Genomic DNA, 18,769 nt, shown 5'->3' on the forward strand with positions numbered 1-18,769 from the left:
CCGCTTCCGCCTCCGCTCCGGGGACCCCCGGGAAAGGTCCCCCCATCCCCGCCGCCGTCGTCGTCGTCAGCGCCGGCGGCTCCGGGAGCGCCACGTTGGGCGGCCCCGGTTGGTGCAGCTCGTCCAGCGCTTGAGCGAAGCTGCCGGTGAAACCGTCGCGCTCGCCGGGACCGGGGTAGAAGAAGCTGCCGGTAGCGGCGCCGCTCCCGAAGAAGGAGCCGTCGGGGCACGGCGCCGGTTTGAGCCCGCGGAAGGGCTCTTGGGGGGGGCCCGGCTGCAGCGGCCCCGGTAAGGTGCCGTAGTCGGGCTCGGGGCGACAGAAGCCGCTGGGGAAGGGCGCGGGGCGGTAGAACGGCGGCTCCATCCGCACCGGGAGCGGCGGGACTCGAACCCGCGGCCCCGCGCTGCCCGCCCCCCCCTTTATAGCCGCGCGCGGCGGAAACGCGGCGCCATTGGCTGCGGGGGGCGGCGGACACGCCTCCTCCCACAAAGCCACGCCCCCTTTTCAGCATAGCCACGCCCCCGGGCGGGAAAAGGGGCGGGGCCTCGGGAGAATTTGGGGGGCGCAGGTGTGAAAATGGGGGGGGGGACAGGTGAGCAAAGGGGGTCAGGTGAGTGCAGGGGGGGGGGACAGGTGAGCGCACAAAGGGGACACGGGTGTGCGAGGGGGGGGACGAGCAAGGGGCGCCCAGGTGTGCGCGGGGGGACAGGTGCCAGGCCCCGCACACGCGTGTCCCCCCCCCCGAGCTCACCCCGGGTCCCCGCGGGAGTCACTCGAGGGACCCCCGAAAGCCCCTGGGACCCCCGGAGTCCCCGGGCGGGGGTGGTGGGGGCCGTGCCCGGGTGTGTCCCCGGCGTGTCCCCGGCGTGTCCCCGGCGTGTCCCGGCCCGTCAGGGCGCGGCTGGACGCACACGCGTGTGCACGTGTGGGGACGTGTGTGGCGGGGGGACAGGGCCCTCCTCCCCCTCCCGGATTTTAGGGGATTTTAGGGGATTTTGGGGCTGGATTTTCCCTCCCGACTTCTCCTTCCTTGTGACTCAGGGCCGGCCATCCGCTCCCTCCCGGTGTCACGCCCGCGGATGTGACCCTCGGGTGTCCGGCGATGCCCCTCAGGGGGGGGATGCAGAGGTGGGGTCACACCTGGTCCCCCCCCCCCCGCTGTAGGAGCAGGAAGGGGGGAGGTGAAATGGGTGCGAAGTTTGGGGGGGGGGGGGAGCCCCGACACTGGCGTGTCCCCGTCACGGGGGGCGGAGGGGGCTTTGGGGGGGCAATGGGGGGCGGTGCTGCTCCTGGGGAGGCCTCGGGGTGTCCTTCCCCCCTCAAAAGTGACTTTCGGGGCCCCCAACGGCCCCAACCGCCACCGGGGTTTCGGGCTGGGGGGGCCCCGGATGTCCGGGGGGGTCACACGGGACACGCGGGGGAGGGCCCAGGGTGCTTTTAGGGCCAAACTGGGAGCACTGGGAGGGTCTTGGGGTCACTGTGGGCGAGTCTCGGCTCTATACTGGGAGCACTGGGAGGCCGCCAGGGCCGTGCTGGGAGCACGGGGGGAATGAGCGGGGGGGGGTTCCAGGACCATACTGGGAACACTGGGGGGATTCCGGCCCCCAACCCCCCCCACACACCCCCCCCCCCCGCCGCCCCTCGCGAGGCCGCCGAGTTCAGCGCTGACGCAGCGCGGGCGTCGCCGCCGCCGCCGCCGCCGCCCCGCGGCGAGAACGGCCCGGCTTGACCCTCCCCGACCCGGCGGGGCCCGCCGGGCGCGGCCGCGGGGGCGGCGGGACGCGGCCATGAGTCACCGGCGGGGCCGCGCCGGGCGCCATGAGAGCGGCGGGGAAGCGGCGGCCGGGGCCGCTCTGGGCGCGGCTCTATGACCCTGGAGGTCCCGGGTGTGTGATACCCGGGGCGCGTCCGCCAGGGGCCGCGGCGAGCAAGGGGTGGCCGCTCTATCCCCGACTCTGTGGCCCAGGAGGAAGGCGGAAGGGGCGCGGCCGGAAGCGGGCGCGGCCGGCAGGTGCGGCCGCTCTAGGTGCGCCTCTGTGTCCCGGAGGCCGCGGGGCGGGTGTGTCGGGCAGGGGGCGGGGCGCAGGTGCGGCCGCTCTGGGCGCGGCTCGGTGCCCCTGGAGGACCGGCCGGACATGGCGGCGGGGCGGGACGCGTGCGGGGCGCTGCTCACCTGGGTAAGGGGGGCCGGGACCCCCCCGGGACCCCCCCCACTCCCCGGGACCCCCAGGTCCAAGCGGGACCCTCTCCCCCCCCCCCCCCGTGCTCGGGGATCCACACGGGGTTGGATCAGGACCCCCCCGGGACCCCCGGGTGCTTCCTGCGGCTTCGGGACCCTCTGGGAGCTTTGGTGGCCCCGGGGCAACCGTGACCTCCCCCGGGACCCTGTGACTCCCCCGGGGGACCTTTGACCCCTCCTCAGCTCTGTGACCCCCCCTGGGAACCTGCTGAGTCCTTGTGACCCCCAGGGGACCCTCTGACCCCCCCTCAATTCTTGTGACCCCCCCCAAAAACCCCTTTGAACCCCCCAGGTCCCCTTGACCCCCCCGCGGGGACCTTTGACCCCCCCCGAGACGTGTCCGACCCCTTGTCCCCCCCCCCCGCCCTTTGTCCCTCTCCCAGCGCCCTTTGCCCCCCCCCCAAATTTAGGGGCGGTTATAGGGTTATACCCTCCTCTGTCCCCCCCCAGTGAGTCTGGGGGTTTTGGGGTGCCCTGATCCCCCCGGGGGGGGGTTTCTTGGGGGTTTTGGGGTTTCCCTGACGCCCCCCTTTCACCCCCCCCCCTTCAGCTGCAAACCTTTGACCCCCCCTCGCCGTGCGCGGCCCCCCCAGACCTGGCCAGCGGGGTGACCCTCGCCCACGTCCTGCACAAAATGTGAGTTATTTCTGGGGTTGGGGGCGCCTATCCCCCCCCAACCTCGGGGAGCCCCCCCCCAAGAGGCCGGGGCTGATTTTGGGGACCCCCCCCCTCCCTCCTCAGCGATTCCTCCTGGTTCGATGAGACGTGGCTGGGCCAGATCCGGGAGGACACCGAGGGCAGCGCTCGGATCAAGGTGGGGAGGGGGCTCCTTTGGGGGGCACGGGGCTCCTTTTGGGGAGAGGGGGCTCCTTTTGGGGGGCAGGGGTTTTTTTTGGGGGGGGTGTCAGAGTGTGGGGCTTGTTTTGGGGTGGGGCTGGTTTTAGGAGCAGTTTAAGGAGGGAGTTTTTGGGGGGAGCTGTTTTTGGGGAGGGACTTTGGGGGCCGGGTTTTGGGGGGATTTTTTGGGGGGGAATTGATTTGGGGGGGCTTTTTTGGGGGGGCTTATTTGGGGATTGATTGCTCTTTGTGGTGACAGTGTGGGGGGGCTAATCGGGAGGCCAATTTTGGGGGGGGGGGTCTTTGGGGAGGGACCCTTTTGGGGTACCCAAAGACCACAGAAATGGGGGGGACGACAGAATTTGGGGCTTCTTGGGGAGGGTCCCACCTTTCCCCCCCCTCCCCAGGTGAACAACCTGCGCAAGGTGCTGCAGAGCGTCCTGGAGTACTGGCAGGATGTGAGTGGGGGTCCCAAAAAAAAACCCCTGTTTTAGGTTTGGGGGGGGGCTCCCCTGCGGTTTGGGGGGAGTCCCTAAAGGTGGGTGGGGGGCTCTGACACGGCCCCCACGCCCCCTCCCCAGGTGCTGGGCCAGGCCGTGGCGGAGCAGCACGTGCCGGACGTGGCGCCGGCCGCCCAGCACGGCGACCCCGAGCAACTGGGCAAACTGGTGCGGCTGGTGCTGGGCTGCGCCGTGAGCTGCGAGCGGCGGGAAGGTGGGTGCAGAGGGCTGGGGGAAGGGGAGGGGGGGGGGAAAAGGGGCCCACGACCCCCCCCCCAAAAACACCCCCCTGACCCCCCCACCCTCAAACGTCACCCCCTGGCAGAGCACATCCAGCGCATCATGACGCTGGAGGAGTCGGTGCAGCACGAGGTGATGACGGCGATCCAGGAGGTGGGGGCACTTTGGGGGTCCCCCGGGGGCATTTTGGGGTGGTTTTGGGGGTCCTGGTGGGTGTTAAGGGGTTCCTAAGGGTTTTTGGGGGAGGGGGGGGGTCGCTATGGGGGGTTTTGGGGATTCCCGAGGCTGGGTTGGGGTATCCTGTGGGGATCCTGTTGGATTTGGGGGGGCGGGGTTTGGGATACCCTGAGTGTGACCACAGGGTTTGGGGGGGGGTCTCGGGGGTGTTTTGAGGACGCTCTGGGGTTATTCGGGGGCCTGAAGCCCCCCCGAGCCCCCCCCAAACCCCAAATTCTCCCTCTCTCCTGGCAGCTCTTGGATCCGGAGCTGTCGGAGCCGATGGCGGCTGAGACCTACGGGAACTTCGACACTCAGGTGGGGTGGGGGGGGGCAGATTTGGGGGTGTCTCGGGGGGGTTTGGGGGTGTCAGGAGGGGTCTCTGAGCCCCCCCCCGACCCCCTTGTGCCCCCCTCCAGTCCCGCCGCTATTACTTCCTGAGCCAGGAGCCCCCCGAGGAGGCCGGGGGGGGGGTCGGGGCAGCGCTGCCGCGAGTTGGAGCAGCAGGTGAGGCCCGGACTCACCTGGGGGGGTGGCAGAGGGGGGGGGGGTCCCCAAATCTTCCAGCTTCCACCTGAGGGATTCTCCGCTGGCTCTTGTGAGGGGTGGGAGCCCTTGGGAGCAGATCCCGCACGCCTGCACCCCATCCCGCACACCTGGGCGCCTCCCACGCACCTGAGCTTCCCCGTGCCGGGTTGGGAACACCCAAAACTCAAGGAAAAAGGATTTTTTAGCGGTTCCAGCCAGGGGTGGGAGCGCCTGGCGGGGGATCCCACCCGCCCGGGCGCTGCAGGTGGCCACGCTGCTGGAGGAGAAGGGACACCTGGCCGCGGAGAACCGGGCGCTGCGGGAGCAGCTCGACTCGGACGCCGCCGGCGCCAAGAAGCTGCTGCGGCTGCAGACGCAGGTGGAGGAGCTGCAGGAGGAGAACTACAGGTGAGGCCTCGCCCCTCCCGCGACGCCCCCTCCCCTGCGGCGCTCACCTGAGGCCGGGGCGGTGCCGCCGCAGGCTGGAGAGCGGCAAGGAGGAGCTGCGGGCGCGCTGCTCGCGGCTGGAGCAGGAGGCGCGGGGGCTGCAGCTGCGGGCGCAGGAGCTCAGCGGGCTGGCCGGGGAGGCGCGGGCGCTGCGCGACGAGATGGACCTGCTCAGGTGAGCCGGGGGTCTGCTCAGGTGAGCTGGGGGCATGCTCAGGTGAGCTGGGGGCATGCTCAGGTGAGCCGGGGAATTGCTCAGGTGAGCCAGGGCCTGCTCAGGTGAGCTGGGACCGGCTCAGGTGAGCCAGGGCCTGCTCAGGTGAGCTGGGACCGGCTCAGGTGAGCTGGGGGCCTGCTCAGGTGAGCTGGGGCCTGCTCAGGTGAGCTGGGTGCATGCTCAGGTGAGCTGGGGGCATGCTCAGGTGAGCCGGGGTCTGCTCAGGTGAGCCAGGCACCTGCTCAGGTGAGCCGGGGCCTGCTCAGGTGAGCCGGGGGCATGCTCAGGTGAGCCGGGGCATGCTCAGGTGAGCCGGGGACCAGCTCAGGTGAGCCGGGGGCCTGCTCAGGTGAGCCAGGTGCCTGCTCAGGTGAGCCGGGCTTCTGCTCAGGTGAGCCGGGGCATGCTCAGGTGAGCCGGGGGCGCTCCCGGGAGGCTGCACGCGCAGGGCTCGGCTGTAGCGGGGCAGGTTTGGGGGTTCCGCACGTCCCGGGGCGTCACCGTGGCTGCGGTTCCCCGTCGCCCAGGGCGTCGTCGGCGCGGGCGGGGCGGCTGGAGGCGGCGGTGGCCACGTACCGGGGCCGGGCGGCGGCGGCGGGGGAGCTGCGGCGCTGGGTGCGGGCGCTGGAGGAGCGCCACGCCGCCCAGGCGCGCCGCGCCGCGCACCTGCAGCAGCAGCTGGGCCGCGCCCAGGCCAGCTGCGCACAGCTGGAGGCCGCCCGCAGGCAGGTGAGGCGGCGGGCGGTGGGGAACGGGCGCGTGGCCGCCGGTGGCCGTGCCCGGGGGGCCACCGCGGTGTCCCCGCGCAGGTGGAGGAGCTGAGCGGGCAGCAGGCCGAGGCGGCGCTGAGGGCCGAGAAGTGGCACCTGGAGTTCCGGCACCTGCAGGAGCGGTTCGAGGCGCTGAGCCAGGAGAAGGAGGTGGGCGGGGCTCGGGGCCGGGGCGGGGGGCACGGCCGGGGACCCCGGTGGTGACCGCCGGCCGCCCGTGTCCCCCCCACAGCGGCTGCTGGAGGAGCGGGACGCGCTGCGCGAGGCCAACGAGGAGCTGCGCTGCGCGCAGGTGCAGCAGAGCTACCTGGGCCAGGCAGGTGAGCGCGGGGGGCCACGAAGCCGCCCCGGCAGGTTGCCCGGGGGCCGTCAGGAGGTGACAGAACGCCGGGGCGGGAGGGGACACGCGCCTGGCTGAGCAGGACCCGCGTAGGAGACAGCGGAGGATCCCCACTCCGGGCATTTGTAGGGTTTGGGGGGGTCCCGGGGGGGGGGGTTTGGGTGTGCAGGGGGGAGCCCCAGGGCACCATTTTGGGGTGTCACCTCCTGCCCCCCGCTCTTAATCCGCCTTTGAACCCTCACAGACGCGGGGCTGGAGGGGGGCCCAGCCCCTCCCCGGAATTTGGCGGCTGAGATCCTTCCCGCAGAGCTCAGGTGGGTTCGGGGGGGGTGTCCAACCCCCTGAGGGGGGGGTCCCCCACCTTTCCGGGGTCCCCCATGACCCCCCCGGTGTCCCCCCACCAGGGACACGGTGACACGGCTGCGACGGGAGAACCGACGGCTGCGGCTGCAGCGGGACCAGCTCCGGCACAGGTGGGGGGGCTGGGGGGGGTCAGGGGGTCCTCAGAACACCCCTAAGCCCCCTCCCCAATCCCCATTGTCCCCCCCCCCCAGTCCCTAATGCCCCCCACGCCCACAGACTGGAGGCCACGGAGGCGGCCGAGCCTCGGACAGCACAGGGGAGGCCCCAGGAGGAGGAGGTGAGGGGGGAAAAGTCGGGGAGATTCTGGGGGGGGGGTCTCAACATCAAAGGGGGGGGCCCCAACTCCTTGTGGGGGTCTCGGTGTCTTGGGGGGGCCACGTTTTGTTGGAGGCAGCTGCTTCAGCTCTTTCTTGCTTCCCCTCAGCTGTTGCTGCTGGAGGAGACCCCGGAGGACCTGTGAGTTCTGGGGGCTGGGGAGGGGATTTGGGGAGCCCCCCCAACACCCCCAACCTGTGACCACCCCCTGCTCCTCCAGGGATGAGCTGCCAGAGGGAGAGGAGGAGGAGGAAGAGCTGGAGTCCTCCAGGGCTGGTACGAGGAGGGGGTCCTGAGTGGGTATCAGGATTTTGGGGGGTGGTGGTCCTGAGGGGAAAATTTGGGGGGGTCTTGGGGGGGGGGTATCCTGAGGATCGGGGGTGTTGGGGGATCCTGGGGTTTGAGGTCTGGGTGGAGTGGAGCAGGCAGGAGCTGAGCTGTGCCTCAGTTTCCCCAGGAAGATGTGGGGCGGTTTGAGGGTCTTTCCTAGCTCTGCGTTCCTCGTTCAGGATCAGCATTTAGAGGTTCCACGAGGTCGCCCCCCCAAAAGCCCTCGGTCCCCCCTGGGGACCCACCCGGGACTCCCCCTTTGGCTCCCGTCCTGCAGCTGCTCCGCAACCAACTGCAGGAGAAGGACGCGCTGATCCGGCACCTGGAGGTGAGGGGGGAATCCGAGGGCCTTGGGGGGCGGGGGAGCGTCCTGGGGGTCTCCAGCTCCAGCTGAGCCCCCCCCCTAAAACATCCCCCCAGAGCGACTGGGAGCGCAGCCGGGCACAGCGGGAGCGCGAGGAGCGGCTGCTGGTCACCGCCTGGTACAACATGGTGAGGGGAGCATCGACGGGGGTGTGCGTTCCCGGGGTTGGGGAGGGCTATAAATGGGGGGGGTCCCTTCACTCTGTGGGTCTCGGGGAGGACCCCGTTAATCCCTTGCGTCCCCTCAGGGCCTGGCACTGCAGCAGCAGCAGGAGGGAGGGACGGCGCCGCGGGGCCTCCCCAGCGGGGCTCAGTCCTTCCTGGCCCAGCAGCGCTTGGCCACAATCGCCCGGCGAGCACGGATCCCTCATGGCCGGGTTCCCTCCAGCTGAGGGCGCGTCCTCAAAACCCCCCCCCACCCCCAAATCCCTCAGACTCGAGGGGGGGCCCCCAGACACCCCCCGGAGTTTTGGGGGAGCCCCCAAACACCCCCTGACCAAGGGGGTCCCCCTCACTCTGGGCTGGTCCCATTTCAGACACTACGAGCCTGAGCTCCCCACCTTGTTTTGGGGGGGGCCTGGACCTTGCCCCCCTTCCTTTTTGGGGGGGGCTTTTAGCACTTCTATTTTTGTAGCCTATTTCAGGGGGGTCTTTTGTTACCCCCATAAAATGTTCCAATAAAGCCTCAGGACTCAGCAATGGAGGTTTGTTATGGGGGGCTTGTATGGGGCTGAGCTGTGGGTGGGGGGGGTTTTGGGGGTCTCTGTCTTAAACCATAGGTGGTGAGGGGGAGCACCCTACAAATTACTTAAGATTTTGCCCTTTTTTCCTCACGCTTCCTGCCCTTTTTCGCTCAGGTTTCCACATTTCTCCCCTCACGTTTCCCGCCCTTTTCTCCCCTCATGTTTCCCACCCTTTTTCTCCCCTCACGTTTCCCGCCCTTTTCTCCCCTCACGTTTCCCGCCCTTTTCTCCCCTCACGTTTCCCGCCCTTTTCCCCCCTCACGTTTCCCGCCCTTTTCTCCCCTCACGTTTCCCGCCCTTTTCTCCCCTCACGTTTCCCGCCCTTTTCCCCCCTCACCTTTCCCTCCCTTTTCTCCCCTCACCTTTCCCACCCTTTTCTCCCCTCACGTTTCCCGCCCTTTTCTCCCCTCACGTTTCCCGCCCTTTTCCCCCTCACGTTTCCCTCCCTTTTCTCCCCTCACATTTCCCGCCCTTTCCCCCCTCACATTTCCCACCCTTTTCTCCCCTCACGTTTCCCGCTCTTTCCCCCCTCACGTTTCCCGCCCTTTTCCCCCCCTCACGTTTCCCGCCCTTTTCTCCCCTCACGTTTCCCGCCCTTTTCTCCCCTCACGTTTCCCGCCCTTTTCCCCCCTCACGTTTCCCGCCCTTTTCTCCCCTCACGTTTCCCGCCCTTTTCTCCCCTCACGTTTCCCGCCCTTTTCTCCCCTCACGTTTCCCACCCTTTTCCCCCCTCACGTTTCCCGCCCTTTTCCCCCCTCACATTTCCCGCCCTTTTCCCCCCTCACGTTTCCCGCCCTTTTCTCCCCTCACGTTTCCCGCCCTTTTCTCCCCTCACATTTCCCACCCTTTTCCCCCCTCACGTTTCCCTCCCTTTTCTCCCCTCACATTTCCCACCCTTTTCCCCCCTCACGTTTCCCTCCCTTTTCTCCCCTCACGTTTCCCTCCCTTTTCTCCCCTCACGTTTCCCGCCCTTTTCCCCCTCACGTTTCCCGCCCTTTTCCCTCGTAATTAAGGAAACCCCTCTACTTAAACCCTTAAAATGATGAAAAAGGGGTTTTCCCCCCCCTCAATTTAACCCTTAAAAAGGGCTTCCCACTATATTTAGACCCCTAAATTGATGGGTAAAGGGGCTCTCCCCCCCAAATTAAAACCTAAAAATGGTGAAAAACGTGGCGTTTCCTTCAATTTAAACCCTTAAAATTGAGGAGCCTGCCTCATTTTAAATTTTTTAAGTGGAATTGCCCCTCAGTTGAACCTCCCAAGAGGTTTCCTCCTCCCATCACTGGTTTTCCCTCACGGAACACCATTTTTGGGGCTTTTTGACACCATTTTCCCCATAAAGTCCCTTAAAAGAGAAGGGCCCCCTCGATGGAACTCTTAAAACGGGCCCATAAAGAGGCTCCTCTCAATTTAAACCCTTAGAAATGAGAGAAAACACAGATTCCGCCTCAATTTAGCCACTTAAACCACGAAAAACTTAGATTTGCCCTCAACTGAAACCTTAAAATAACAGAAAAAGGGGGATTCCCTTTCAATTAAACCTCTTCGAATCACCCAAGAAGCAGGCTTTTCCTTCAATTCAATCCTTTAAACCCGCAGAGAAAAGGCAGCGCAGCGATCCTCAGGCGTTTGGGGGTTTTTTTTTTTTTTTTTTTTTTGCTTTAACTCCGCCGCCACCTTCGGAGCGGGCGCAGCCGCGGCTTCAGGCGGGCTCTGCGCAGGCTCAGCAGGGCGGGCGGGGCGGCGGAAGCGCGTCAGGCGCGGGCGGAAGCGCGTCAGGCGCGGGCGGAAGCGCGTCAGGCGCGGGCGGAAGCGGCCGGGACGGGCGGGTGCCGGAGGGTGGCGGCGGCCGCGCCATGGTGGATTACAGCGTGTGGGACCACATCGAGGTCTCGGACGACGAGGACGAGACTCACCCTAACATCGACACCGCCAGTCTCTTCCGATGGCGGCACCAGGTGCGGCTCGGCCGGCCCGCGCCACCCCGCAGGCCTGGCGCTCCCCGGGAGGCCCGTTCTCATGGCGACCGGCCCCGGCATTCCCAGAGGGAATGGGATGGGGAAGGGGAAGGAAGGGAGGATGTTTTCTTCTTCCCGCCGTAGCCAGTCCCTGGGACCTCCCCGTGCTCCCCCTGTGCCCGCAGGGTCGGCCGGCCCCGGGATCGCCACGGGCGAGGGCAAGGAGCGGGGTTTGCTCTCCTGTTCCCATCGCAGCCAGCTCCAGGACCCCCCGTGGGGTTGGGGGCTTCTCTTTCCGCACGGGATCAGCCCCCCCCTGATCCCACAGGATTGACCCAGAACACCCCCAGGGGGAGGGGGCTCCCCGTATTCCCGTAGGATCGTCCCTGGAACCCCCCCTGGGCGAGTTCCCCGGCCCCTGGGGTGGCCCCGGCTCAGCCCCTTCCCCGTTCCCGCTCGGTTCCCGCTCGGTTCCCGCTCCGTTCCCGCTCGGTTCCCGCTCCGTTCCCCCGATCCCTGCCCTGTCCGGGGCCTTCTCGCTCCCTCGGGAAGCGCTTTGAGGGGCACAGACCCCTCGCAGCGTCCCGGGCTGCCCCGTGGTGGAGCTGCGAAAGGCTCGGAGCGAATCCTCGGGCTCAGAGTCACCCCCAGTTTCCCTGTGGAAAAGCTGCCGTTCCCTCCCGCTCCCGGAGCCGCGCGGGAAGGCTCCGCTTCTCCCGTCCGGCGAGGGGAAGTCGGGGTTGGTGCCTCCCCCGTGCGAGTCTGGTTTTGAGCTTAAATCCTCCGGTTTTGGTTCTTTGGAACGTTTGGGGCATTTCCTTGGGGGAATCCGTGGCTCCCAGCGCGATCCCAGTCGCTCCCAGTGTGATCCCAGTCGCTCCCAGTGCGATCCCAGTCGCTCCCAGTGTGATCCCAGTTGCTCCCAGCGCGATCCCAGTCACTCCCAGTGTGATCCCAGTCACTCCCAGTGTGATCCCAGTCACTCCCAGTATATCCCAGTCGCTCCCAGCGCGATCCCAATCACTCCCAGTGTGATCCCAGTCGCTCCCACTTTATCCCAGTCGCTCCCAGTGTGATCCCAGTCACTCCCAGCGCGATCCCAATCACTCCCAGTATATCCCAGTCGCTCCCAGTGTGATCCCAGTCGCTCCCAGTATATCCCAGTCGCTCCCAGTATATCCCAGTCACTCCCAGTATCTCCCAGTCACTCCCAGTTTAATCCCAGTCACTCCCAGTGTGATCCCAGTCGCTCCCAGCGTGATCCCAGTCGATCCCAGTATCTCCCAGTCGCTCCCAGTGTGATCCCAGTTGCTCCCAGTGTGATCCCAGTCGCTCCTATCCCAGTCGCTCCCAGTTTGATCCCAATCACTCCCAGTATCTCTCAGTCGCTCCCAGCGTGATCCCAGTCGCTCCCAGTATATCCCAGGCGCTCCCAGTATATCCCAGGCGCTCCCAGTATATCCCAGTCGCTCTCAGTGTGATCCCAGTCGCTCCCAGTGTGATCCCAGTCACTCCCAGTGTGATCCCAGTCGCTCCCAGTTTAATCGCAGTCGCTCCCAGTTTGATCCCAGTCACTCCCAGTGTGACCCCAGTCGCTCCCAGTGTGATCCCAGTCACTCCCAGTTTAATCCCAGTCGCTCCCAGTATATCCCAGTCACTCCCAGTGTGACCCCAGTCACTCCCAGTATCTCCCAGTTGCTCCCAGTGTGATCCCAATCACTCCCAGTATCTCCCAGTTGCTCCCAGTATATCCCAGTCGCTCCCAGTATATCCCAGTCACTCCCAGTGTGACCCCAGTCGCTCCCAGTTTAATCCCAGTCGCTCCCAGTATCTCCCAGTCGCATTCCCGAGGGATAACGGATCCAGGGGAGCCCGTGGGGCACCTGGGAGCGCCGGGAACGACTCGTCAGCGGTGGCCCGGCTCCGTTTGTGCCGCTCAGGCCCGCGTGGAGCGCATGGAGCAGTTCCAGAAGGAGAAGGAGGAGCTGGATAAAGGCTGCCGGGAGTGCAAGCGGAAACTCGCCGAGTGCCAGAAGAAGATGAAGGAGCTGGAAGTGGCGGACCCGGAGAGCGGGAAAGGGGAGCTGGAGAAGCTCCAGGCCGAGGCCCAGCAGCTGAGGAACGAGGAGAAGAGTTGGGAGAACAAGCTGGAGGAGCTGCGGAAGAAGGAGAAGAACATGCCCTGGAACGTGGACACGCTCAGCAAGGACGGCTTCAGCAAGGTGGGGTTGGGGGAGCCCCCTCTGCGGCCCCCCTGAATCCCCTGCGGGTCCTTCCCTCAACCCTTCCCCGTTTCCTTCGGCTTCCCAGAGCGTTTTCAACGTGAAACCCGAGGAGAAGGAGGAGACGGAGGAGCAGAAGGAGAAGAAACACAAAACCTTCGTGGAGCGATACGAGAAGCAGATTAAACACTTCGGTGAGGGGGTGGGAGCGGCTCTTTGGGGTTCTCCAGGCTTGGGAACACCCTCCTGTGTCGGGATCAGCTGGGAATCCTCTGGCTCTGCTGAAAAATCGAGGATTTTAGGCGTTTTTCCCGTTTTCTTTCCCCCTTGTTGAAGCACAGTTTGGGGGGGGGGGTTTGATTAAACCTGGGCACGAGGCGCTCCCCTTTCTCCCCCACCGCTTTCCTGATGAAGTTTAGAGCTCTCAGGAGTGGGAAACCTCCCCGATTCCCCGTTTCCAGGGATGCTGAGGCGTTGGGATGACAGCCAGAAATACCTCTCGGATAACCCCCACCTGGTCTGCGAGGAGACAGCCAACTACCTGGTCATCTGGTGCATCGATCTGGAGGTGGAAGAGGTGAGGAATCGGGATGAAATCCCCTTTTTCCAGGCTGGAATTGCCTTGTGCTCACCTCACTGGGCTTCTTCCCGTTTTTTCCTGCCGGGAAAATGAGGGAATTGGGGAATTACAAGGGAGACGAGGTGGGGAAAGATCCTTAAAATCGTCCTTAAAATCATCCCATCAGAGCTGGTGCTCCTTCTTTAGGGAGAGGGGTTCGCCCCCAGACCCCCCTCCTGCAGCTCCGGGGTTTTTTTGGGATGAGGAACCCGTCACTGGCCACAAAACCAGGGAATTTGGGATGAAAAAAAAAAAAAAAAAACCCTTTAAGACCACCCAGCCCTCATCCCACAGGGATTCCCTCACCCGAATCGTTTCTCCCACCAAGGAAAAGGGATTTGGGATGAGTGGGGAACGGGGGGATTTTGGGGGGGATTTTGGGGGGGATTTGGGGGATTTTCCACCCCGTTTTCCTGCCCCTCGCAGAAACACGCGCTGATGGAGCAGGTGGCCCACCAGACCATCGTCATGCAGTTCATCCTGGAGCTGGCCAAGAGCCTCAAGGTGGACCCCAGGGCTTGTTTCCGGCAGTTTTTCACCAAAATTAAGGTAAAAAACCCCACCGGGACACCCCAAAAATCCCCCGTGGGCCGAGTGGAGCCCCGGTTTTCACAGGTTTAGCCTCAAAATTTTTCACGTTTCTTGAGGTTTGACCAGGGGGGATCTGGCTCGGGGGGTGGAATTGGGGATTTGGGAGTGGAAATGGGGGTTTGGGGATTGGAATTGGGGGTTTGGGGTTGGAATTGGGGATTTAGGTGTGGAAATGGGGATTTGGGGAGTGGAATTGGGGATTTGGGGAGTGGAATTGGGGATTTGGGAGTGGAATTAGGGATTTGGGAGTGGAAATGGGGGTTTGGAGATTGGAATTGGGGGTTTGGGATTGGAATTGGTGGTTTGGGATGGGAATTGAGGATTTAGGGGTGGAAATGGGGGTTTGGGGTTGGAATTGGGGATTTAGGGGTGGAAGTGGGGGTGTGGGGATTGGAATTGGGGATTTGGGAGTGGAATTGGGGATTTGGGAGTGGAAATGGAGGTTTGGGGATTGGAATTGGGGATTTGAGATTGGAATTGGGGATTTAGGGGTGGAAATGGGGATTTGGGGAGTGGAATTGGGGATTTGGGGTTGGAATTGGGGCTTCAGAGGGTGGAAATGGGGATTTGGGGAGTGGAATTGGGGATTTGGGGTTGGAATTGGGGCTTCAGAGGGTGGAAATGGGGATTTGGGAGTGGAATTGGGGATTTAGAGATGGAATTGGGGGTTTGGGAGTGGAATTGGAGATTTAGGGGTGGAAATGGAGCTTCAGAGGGTGGAAATGAGCGTTTGGGGTTGGAATTGGGGGATCAGGGATGGAAACGGGGTTTCAAACGCAGGCAAATGGAGTCCAGGGACTACAAACGGGGGCTCACACCTTCCCCCCAAGGCACAGCTCACCCCCAATTCCCCCTCCTTTACCCCCAAACCCTGCCCTCCCCCCCCCCAACTCTCCGCGAGCTTCCCGGCACCGCGGGACGAGGCGGAGCCGGGAGGAGCTCGGGGCTGGGGATTTGGGGGTCCAAGCCCCCCTGAGCCCCCTCTGTTGCCCTCAGACAGCGGATCAGCACTACCTGGAGGGCTTCACGGAGGAGCTGGAGGCCTTCAAGGAGCGGGTCCGGGGCCGGGCGCGGGCGCGGCTGGAAAAGGCCCTGCGGGAGTACGAGGAGGAGGAGCGGCAGAAACGCCTCGGGCCCGGCGGCCTCGACCCCGTGGACGTCTACGAGTCCCTGCCTGCCGTGAGTGCCGGGTTTGGGGTGAAATCCCCCGGTTTTGGGGCGTTTTGGGGCCCCTCGTGAGCTTCAGTTGTTCCCAGCACGATCCCACAAATCCCTGCCTGCCGTGAGTGCCGGGTTTGGGGTGAAATCCCCTGGTTTTGGGGCCCCTCGTGAGCTTCGGTTGTTCCCAGTGCGATCCCACAAATCCCTGCTCCCTCTGAGTGCCGGGTTTGGGGTGAAATCCCCCGGTTTTGGGGCGTTTTGGGAGCCCTCATAAGCCTCAGTAACTCCCAGTCATTCCCAGCGCGATCCCACAAATCCCTGCCATCCGTGAGTGCCGGGTTTGGGGTGAAATCCCCCACTTTTGGGGCCCCTCATAAGACTCAGTAACTCCCAGTCATTCCCAGTGCGATCCCACAAATCCCTGCCCGCTATGAGTGGCCGGGTTTGGGGTGAAATCCCCCGGTTTTGGGGCGTTTTGGGGCCCCTCGTGAGCTTCGGTTGTTCCCAGCGTGATCCCACAAATCCCTGCCCGCCGTGAGTGCCGGGTTTGGGGTGAAATCCCCCGGTTTTGGGACGTTTTGGGAGCCCTCATAAGACTCAGTAACTCCCAGTCATTCCCAGTGTGATCCCACAAATCCCTGCCCTCTGTGAGTGGCCGGGTTTGGGGTGAAATCCCCCGGTTTGGGGGCGTTTTGGAGCTCCTCGTGAGCTTTGGTTGTTCCCAGAGCGATCCCACAAATCCCTGCCCCCCTCTGAGTGGCTTTTGGGGCTAAACCCTGAAATTTGGAGAGTTTGGGGTTTGGGGGCTCCTCGTGGGATTTGACTGCTCCCCGTGCGAGTCTGGTTTTGAGGTTAAATCCTCTGGTTTTGGTTCTTTGGAGTGTTTGGGGCATTTCCTTGGGGGAATCGGTGGCTCCCAGCGCGATCCCAGTCGCTCCCAGTGTGATCCCAGTCGCTCCCAGTATCTCCCAGTCGCTCCCAGTGTGATCCCAGTCGCTCCCAGTGTGATCCCAGTCACTCCCAGCGTGATCCCAGTCGCTCCCAGTTTAATCCCAGTCACTCCCAGTGTGATCCCAGTCGCTCCCAGCGCGATCCCAGTCGCTCCCAGTTTGATCCCAGTCACTCCCAGTGTGATCCCAGTCGCTCCCAGCGCGATCCCAGTCACTCCCAGTGTGATCCCAGTCGCTCCCAGCGTGATCCCAGTCGCTCCCAGTTTAATCCCAGTCGCTCCCAGTATATCCCAGTCGCTCCCAGTGTGATCCCAGTCGCTCCCAGTGTGATCCCAGTCGCTCCCAGTGTGATCCCAGTCACTCCCAGTATCTCCCAGTCGCTCCCAGTTTGATCCCAGTCACTCCCAGTGTGATCCCAGTCGCTCCCAGCGTGATCCCAGTCGCTCCCAGTTTAATCCCAGTCGCTCCCAGTGTGATCCCAGTCGCTCCCAGTGTGATCCCAATCACTCCCAGTATCTCCCAGTTGCTCCCAGTATATCCCAGTCGCTCCCAGTGTGATCCCAGTCACTCCCAGTGTGATCCCAGTCTCTCCCAGTTTAATCGCAGTCGCTCCCAGTTTAATCCCAGTCACTCCCAGTGTGATCCCAGTCGCTCCCAGTATAATCCCAGTCACTCCCAGTATCTCCCAGTCGCTCCCAGCACCGCTAACCACGTCCCTGGGCCTGGCAGGAGCTGCAGAAATGCTTCGATGTCAAAGACGTTCAGATGCTGCAGGACACAATCAGCAAAATGGACCCAACCGTGAGTTCGCGCCCCAAAAACCCCTCGGGGGGTCCCCAAACCCCTCAGGAGGGTCCCCAAATCCCTCAGAGCGTGTCCCCAAACCCCTCAGGGGGATCCCCAAACCCCTCAGGGGAATCCCCAGACACCGTGGGGGGACCCAAACCCCTCAGAGCGTGTCCCCAAATCCCTCAGGGGGATCCCCAAACCCCTTGGGGAGTTCCCAAATCCCTCAGGGGGGTCCCCAAACCATTTGGGGAGTCCTCAAATCCCTCAGGAGGGTCCCCAAACCCCTTGGGGCGTCCCCAAATCCCTCAGGGGGGTCCCCAAATCCCTCAGGGGAATCCCCAAACACCTTGGGGGGACCCAAATCCCTCAGGGAGATCCTGAAATCCCTCAGGGGGATCCCCAAACCCCTTGGGGAGTTCCCAAATCCCTCAGGGGGATCCCCAAACCCCTCAGGGGGATCCCCAAACCCCTTGGGGAGTCCCCAAATCCCTCAGGGGGATCCTGAAATCCCTCAGGGGGATCCCCAAACCCCTTGGGGAGTTCCCAAATCCCTCAGGGGGGATCCCCAAACCCCTCAGGGGGATCCCCAAACCCCTTGGGGAGTCCCCAAATCCCTTGGGGAGTCCCCAAATCCCTCAGGGGGATCCCCAAATCCCTCAGGGGGGATCCCCAAACCCCTCAGGGGGATCCCCAAACCCCTTGGGGAGTCCCCAAACCCCTCACGAGGGTCCCCAAATCCCTCAGGGGGATCCCCAAACCCCTTGGGGAGTCCCCAAATCCCTCAGGGGGATCCCCAAATCCCTCAGGGGGATCCCCAAACCCTTCAGGGAGTCCCCAAACCCCTCAGGGGGTCCCCAAATCCCTCAGGGAGCCCCCAGCCCCCCTCCCTGAGCGCATTCCCTCCCGCAGGAGGCCAAGTACCACATGCAGCGCTGCATCAGGGGGATCCCCAAATCCCTCAGGGGGATCCCCAAATCCCTCAGGGGGTCCCCAAACCCCTCAGGGGAGTCCCCAAACCCTTTGGGGAGTCCCCAAATCCCTCAGGGAGCCCCCAGCCCCTTCCCTGAGCACGTTCCTGTCCCACAGGAGGCCAAATACCACATGCAGCGCTGCATCAGGGGGATCCCCAAACCCTTTGGGGAGTCCCCAAATCCCTCAGGGGGATCCCCAAACCCCTCAGGAGGGTCCCCAAACCCCTCAGGGGGATCCCCAATCCCCTCAGGGATCCCCCAGCCCCCTCCCTGAGCGCGTTCCCTCCCGCAGGAGGCCAAGTACCACATGCAGCGCTGCATCAGGGGGATCCCCAAATCCCTCAGGGGGATCCCCAATCCCCTCCCTGAGCACGTTCCCTCCCGCAGGAGGCCAAGTACCACATGCAGCGCTGCATCGACTCGGGGCTCTGGGTGCCCAACGCCAAAGGGGGGGACGGGGCGGACAAGGGCGCCGGGGAGGCCGTGTACGAGGAGATCCAGAAGGAGAACGGCGCCGAGGACAAGGGCAAGCCTTGACCCCCAACTCCCGCAGGAAACGAGGGGAAAAGAAGGCGGAAAAAGGTCAATTAAAAAACACAGAAAAACCACAAAAAAACCCCACACGCCCCGTGGGAGAAGCAGCAAAAGCGGGCGGGGAGGGGTCGTGCCCCCCCTCCCCCCTTCCTCCTCCTCCTCCTCGCCCCCTCCCCTCCCCCCTCACGCCCCTCCCCGCGCTTTTCACGCCGTGGAGACTTTTGGGAGGTTGTTGGACCCACCCCCCTCACACCCCCCATCCTCGGCACCCCCCGGTCCGGGATCTGGGGGGGGTGGTCCGTGGGTTTTTGGGGGGGCTGGGGGGGGTCAGAGCCGCGGTGCCGGAGCGGAGAATAAAGAGATTGGAGAAGCTGAGCGTGGAGTGGGGCTTTGAGGCTGTTTTTGGGCTGTTTTGGGGCCGTTTTGGGGCTGTTTTGGGGCTGGGGTGGGGGGTGGGTGACGAACTGGAGGCGCCCTGGGAGGGGCCGGGGGCTGTGACCCCCCACCCCCATCGTGCCAGCCCCT

At 64.5% G+C, this 18,769-nt stretch overlaps 2 protein-coding genes across 3 annotated transcripts; both read left to right on the forward strand.

The window, feature by feature from the left end:
- The first annotated feature begins 2,097 nt into the window (after positions 1–2,097).
- Positions 2,098–8,405, forward strand: HOOK2 (hook microtubule tethering protein 2). The gene is given in 22 exon segments (XM_068997999.1): positions 2,098–2,178; positions 2,791–2,876; positions 2,982–3,054; positions 3,485–3,535; positions 3,659–3,791; positions 3,903–3,970; positions 4,289–4,351; positions 4,453–4,497; positions 4,499–4,540; positions 4,827–4,969; positions 5,043–5,183; positions 5,753–5,954; positions 6,035–6,145; positions 6,228–6,315; positions 6,580–6,649; positions 6,740–6,808; positions 6,915–6,975; positions 7,123–7,154; positions 7,234–7,289; positions 7,523–7,671; positions 7,764–7,835; positions 7,955–8,405. Coding segments are annotated over 22 exon segments (1,941 nt in total). The 5' UTR covers positions 2,098–2,136; the 3' UTR covers positions 8,099–8,405.
- Positions 8,406–10,232: 1,827 nt separating this feature from the next.
- CDC37 (cell division cycle 37, HSP90 cochaperone) lies at positions 10,233–18,626 on the forward strand. Of its 2 annotated transcripts, none has more exons than XM_068997970.1 (8): positions 10,233–10,407; positions 12,348–12,629; positions 12,718–12,823; positions 13,091–13,206; positions 13,675–13,797; positions 14,836–15,018; positions 16,680–16,751; positions 17,649–17,999. In XM_068997970.1, the coding sequence occupies exons 1-8, from the start codon at positions 10,306–10,308 to the stop codon at positions 17,982–17,984; spliced, it is 1,320 nt and encodes a 439-aa protein (XP_068854071.1). In that variant the 5' UTR covers positions 10,233–10,305; the 3' UTR covers positions 17,985–17,999. The 2 variants fall into 2 exon arrangements, with proteins under 2 accessions (XP_068854071.1, XP_068854072.1); XM_068997971.1 differs by lacking the exon at positions 17,649–17,999 and adding an exon at positions 18,098–18,626 and having other exon boundaries at positions 10,238–10,407.
- The last annotated feature ends 143 nt before the right edge of the window (positions 18,627–18,769 follow it).

This window comes from Aphelocoma coerulescens, chromosome 30, assembly GCF_041296385.1.
Source record: "Aphelocoma coerulescens isolate FSJ_1873_10779 chromosome 30, UR_Acoe_1.0, whole genome shotgun sequence".
Classification (NCBI taxonomy): Eukaryota; Metazoa; Chordata; class Aves; order Passeriformes; family Corvidae; genus Aphelocoma; species Aphelocoma coerulescens.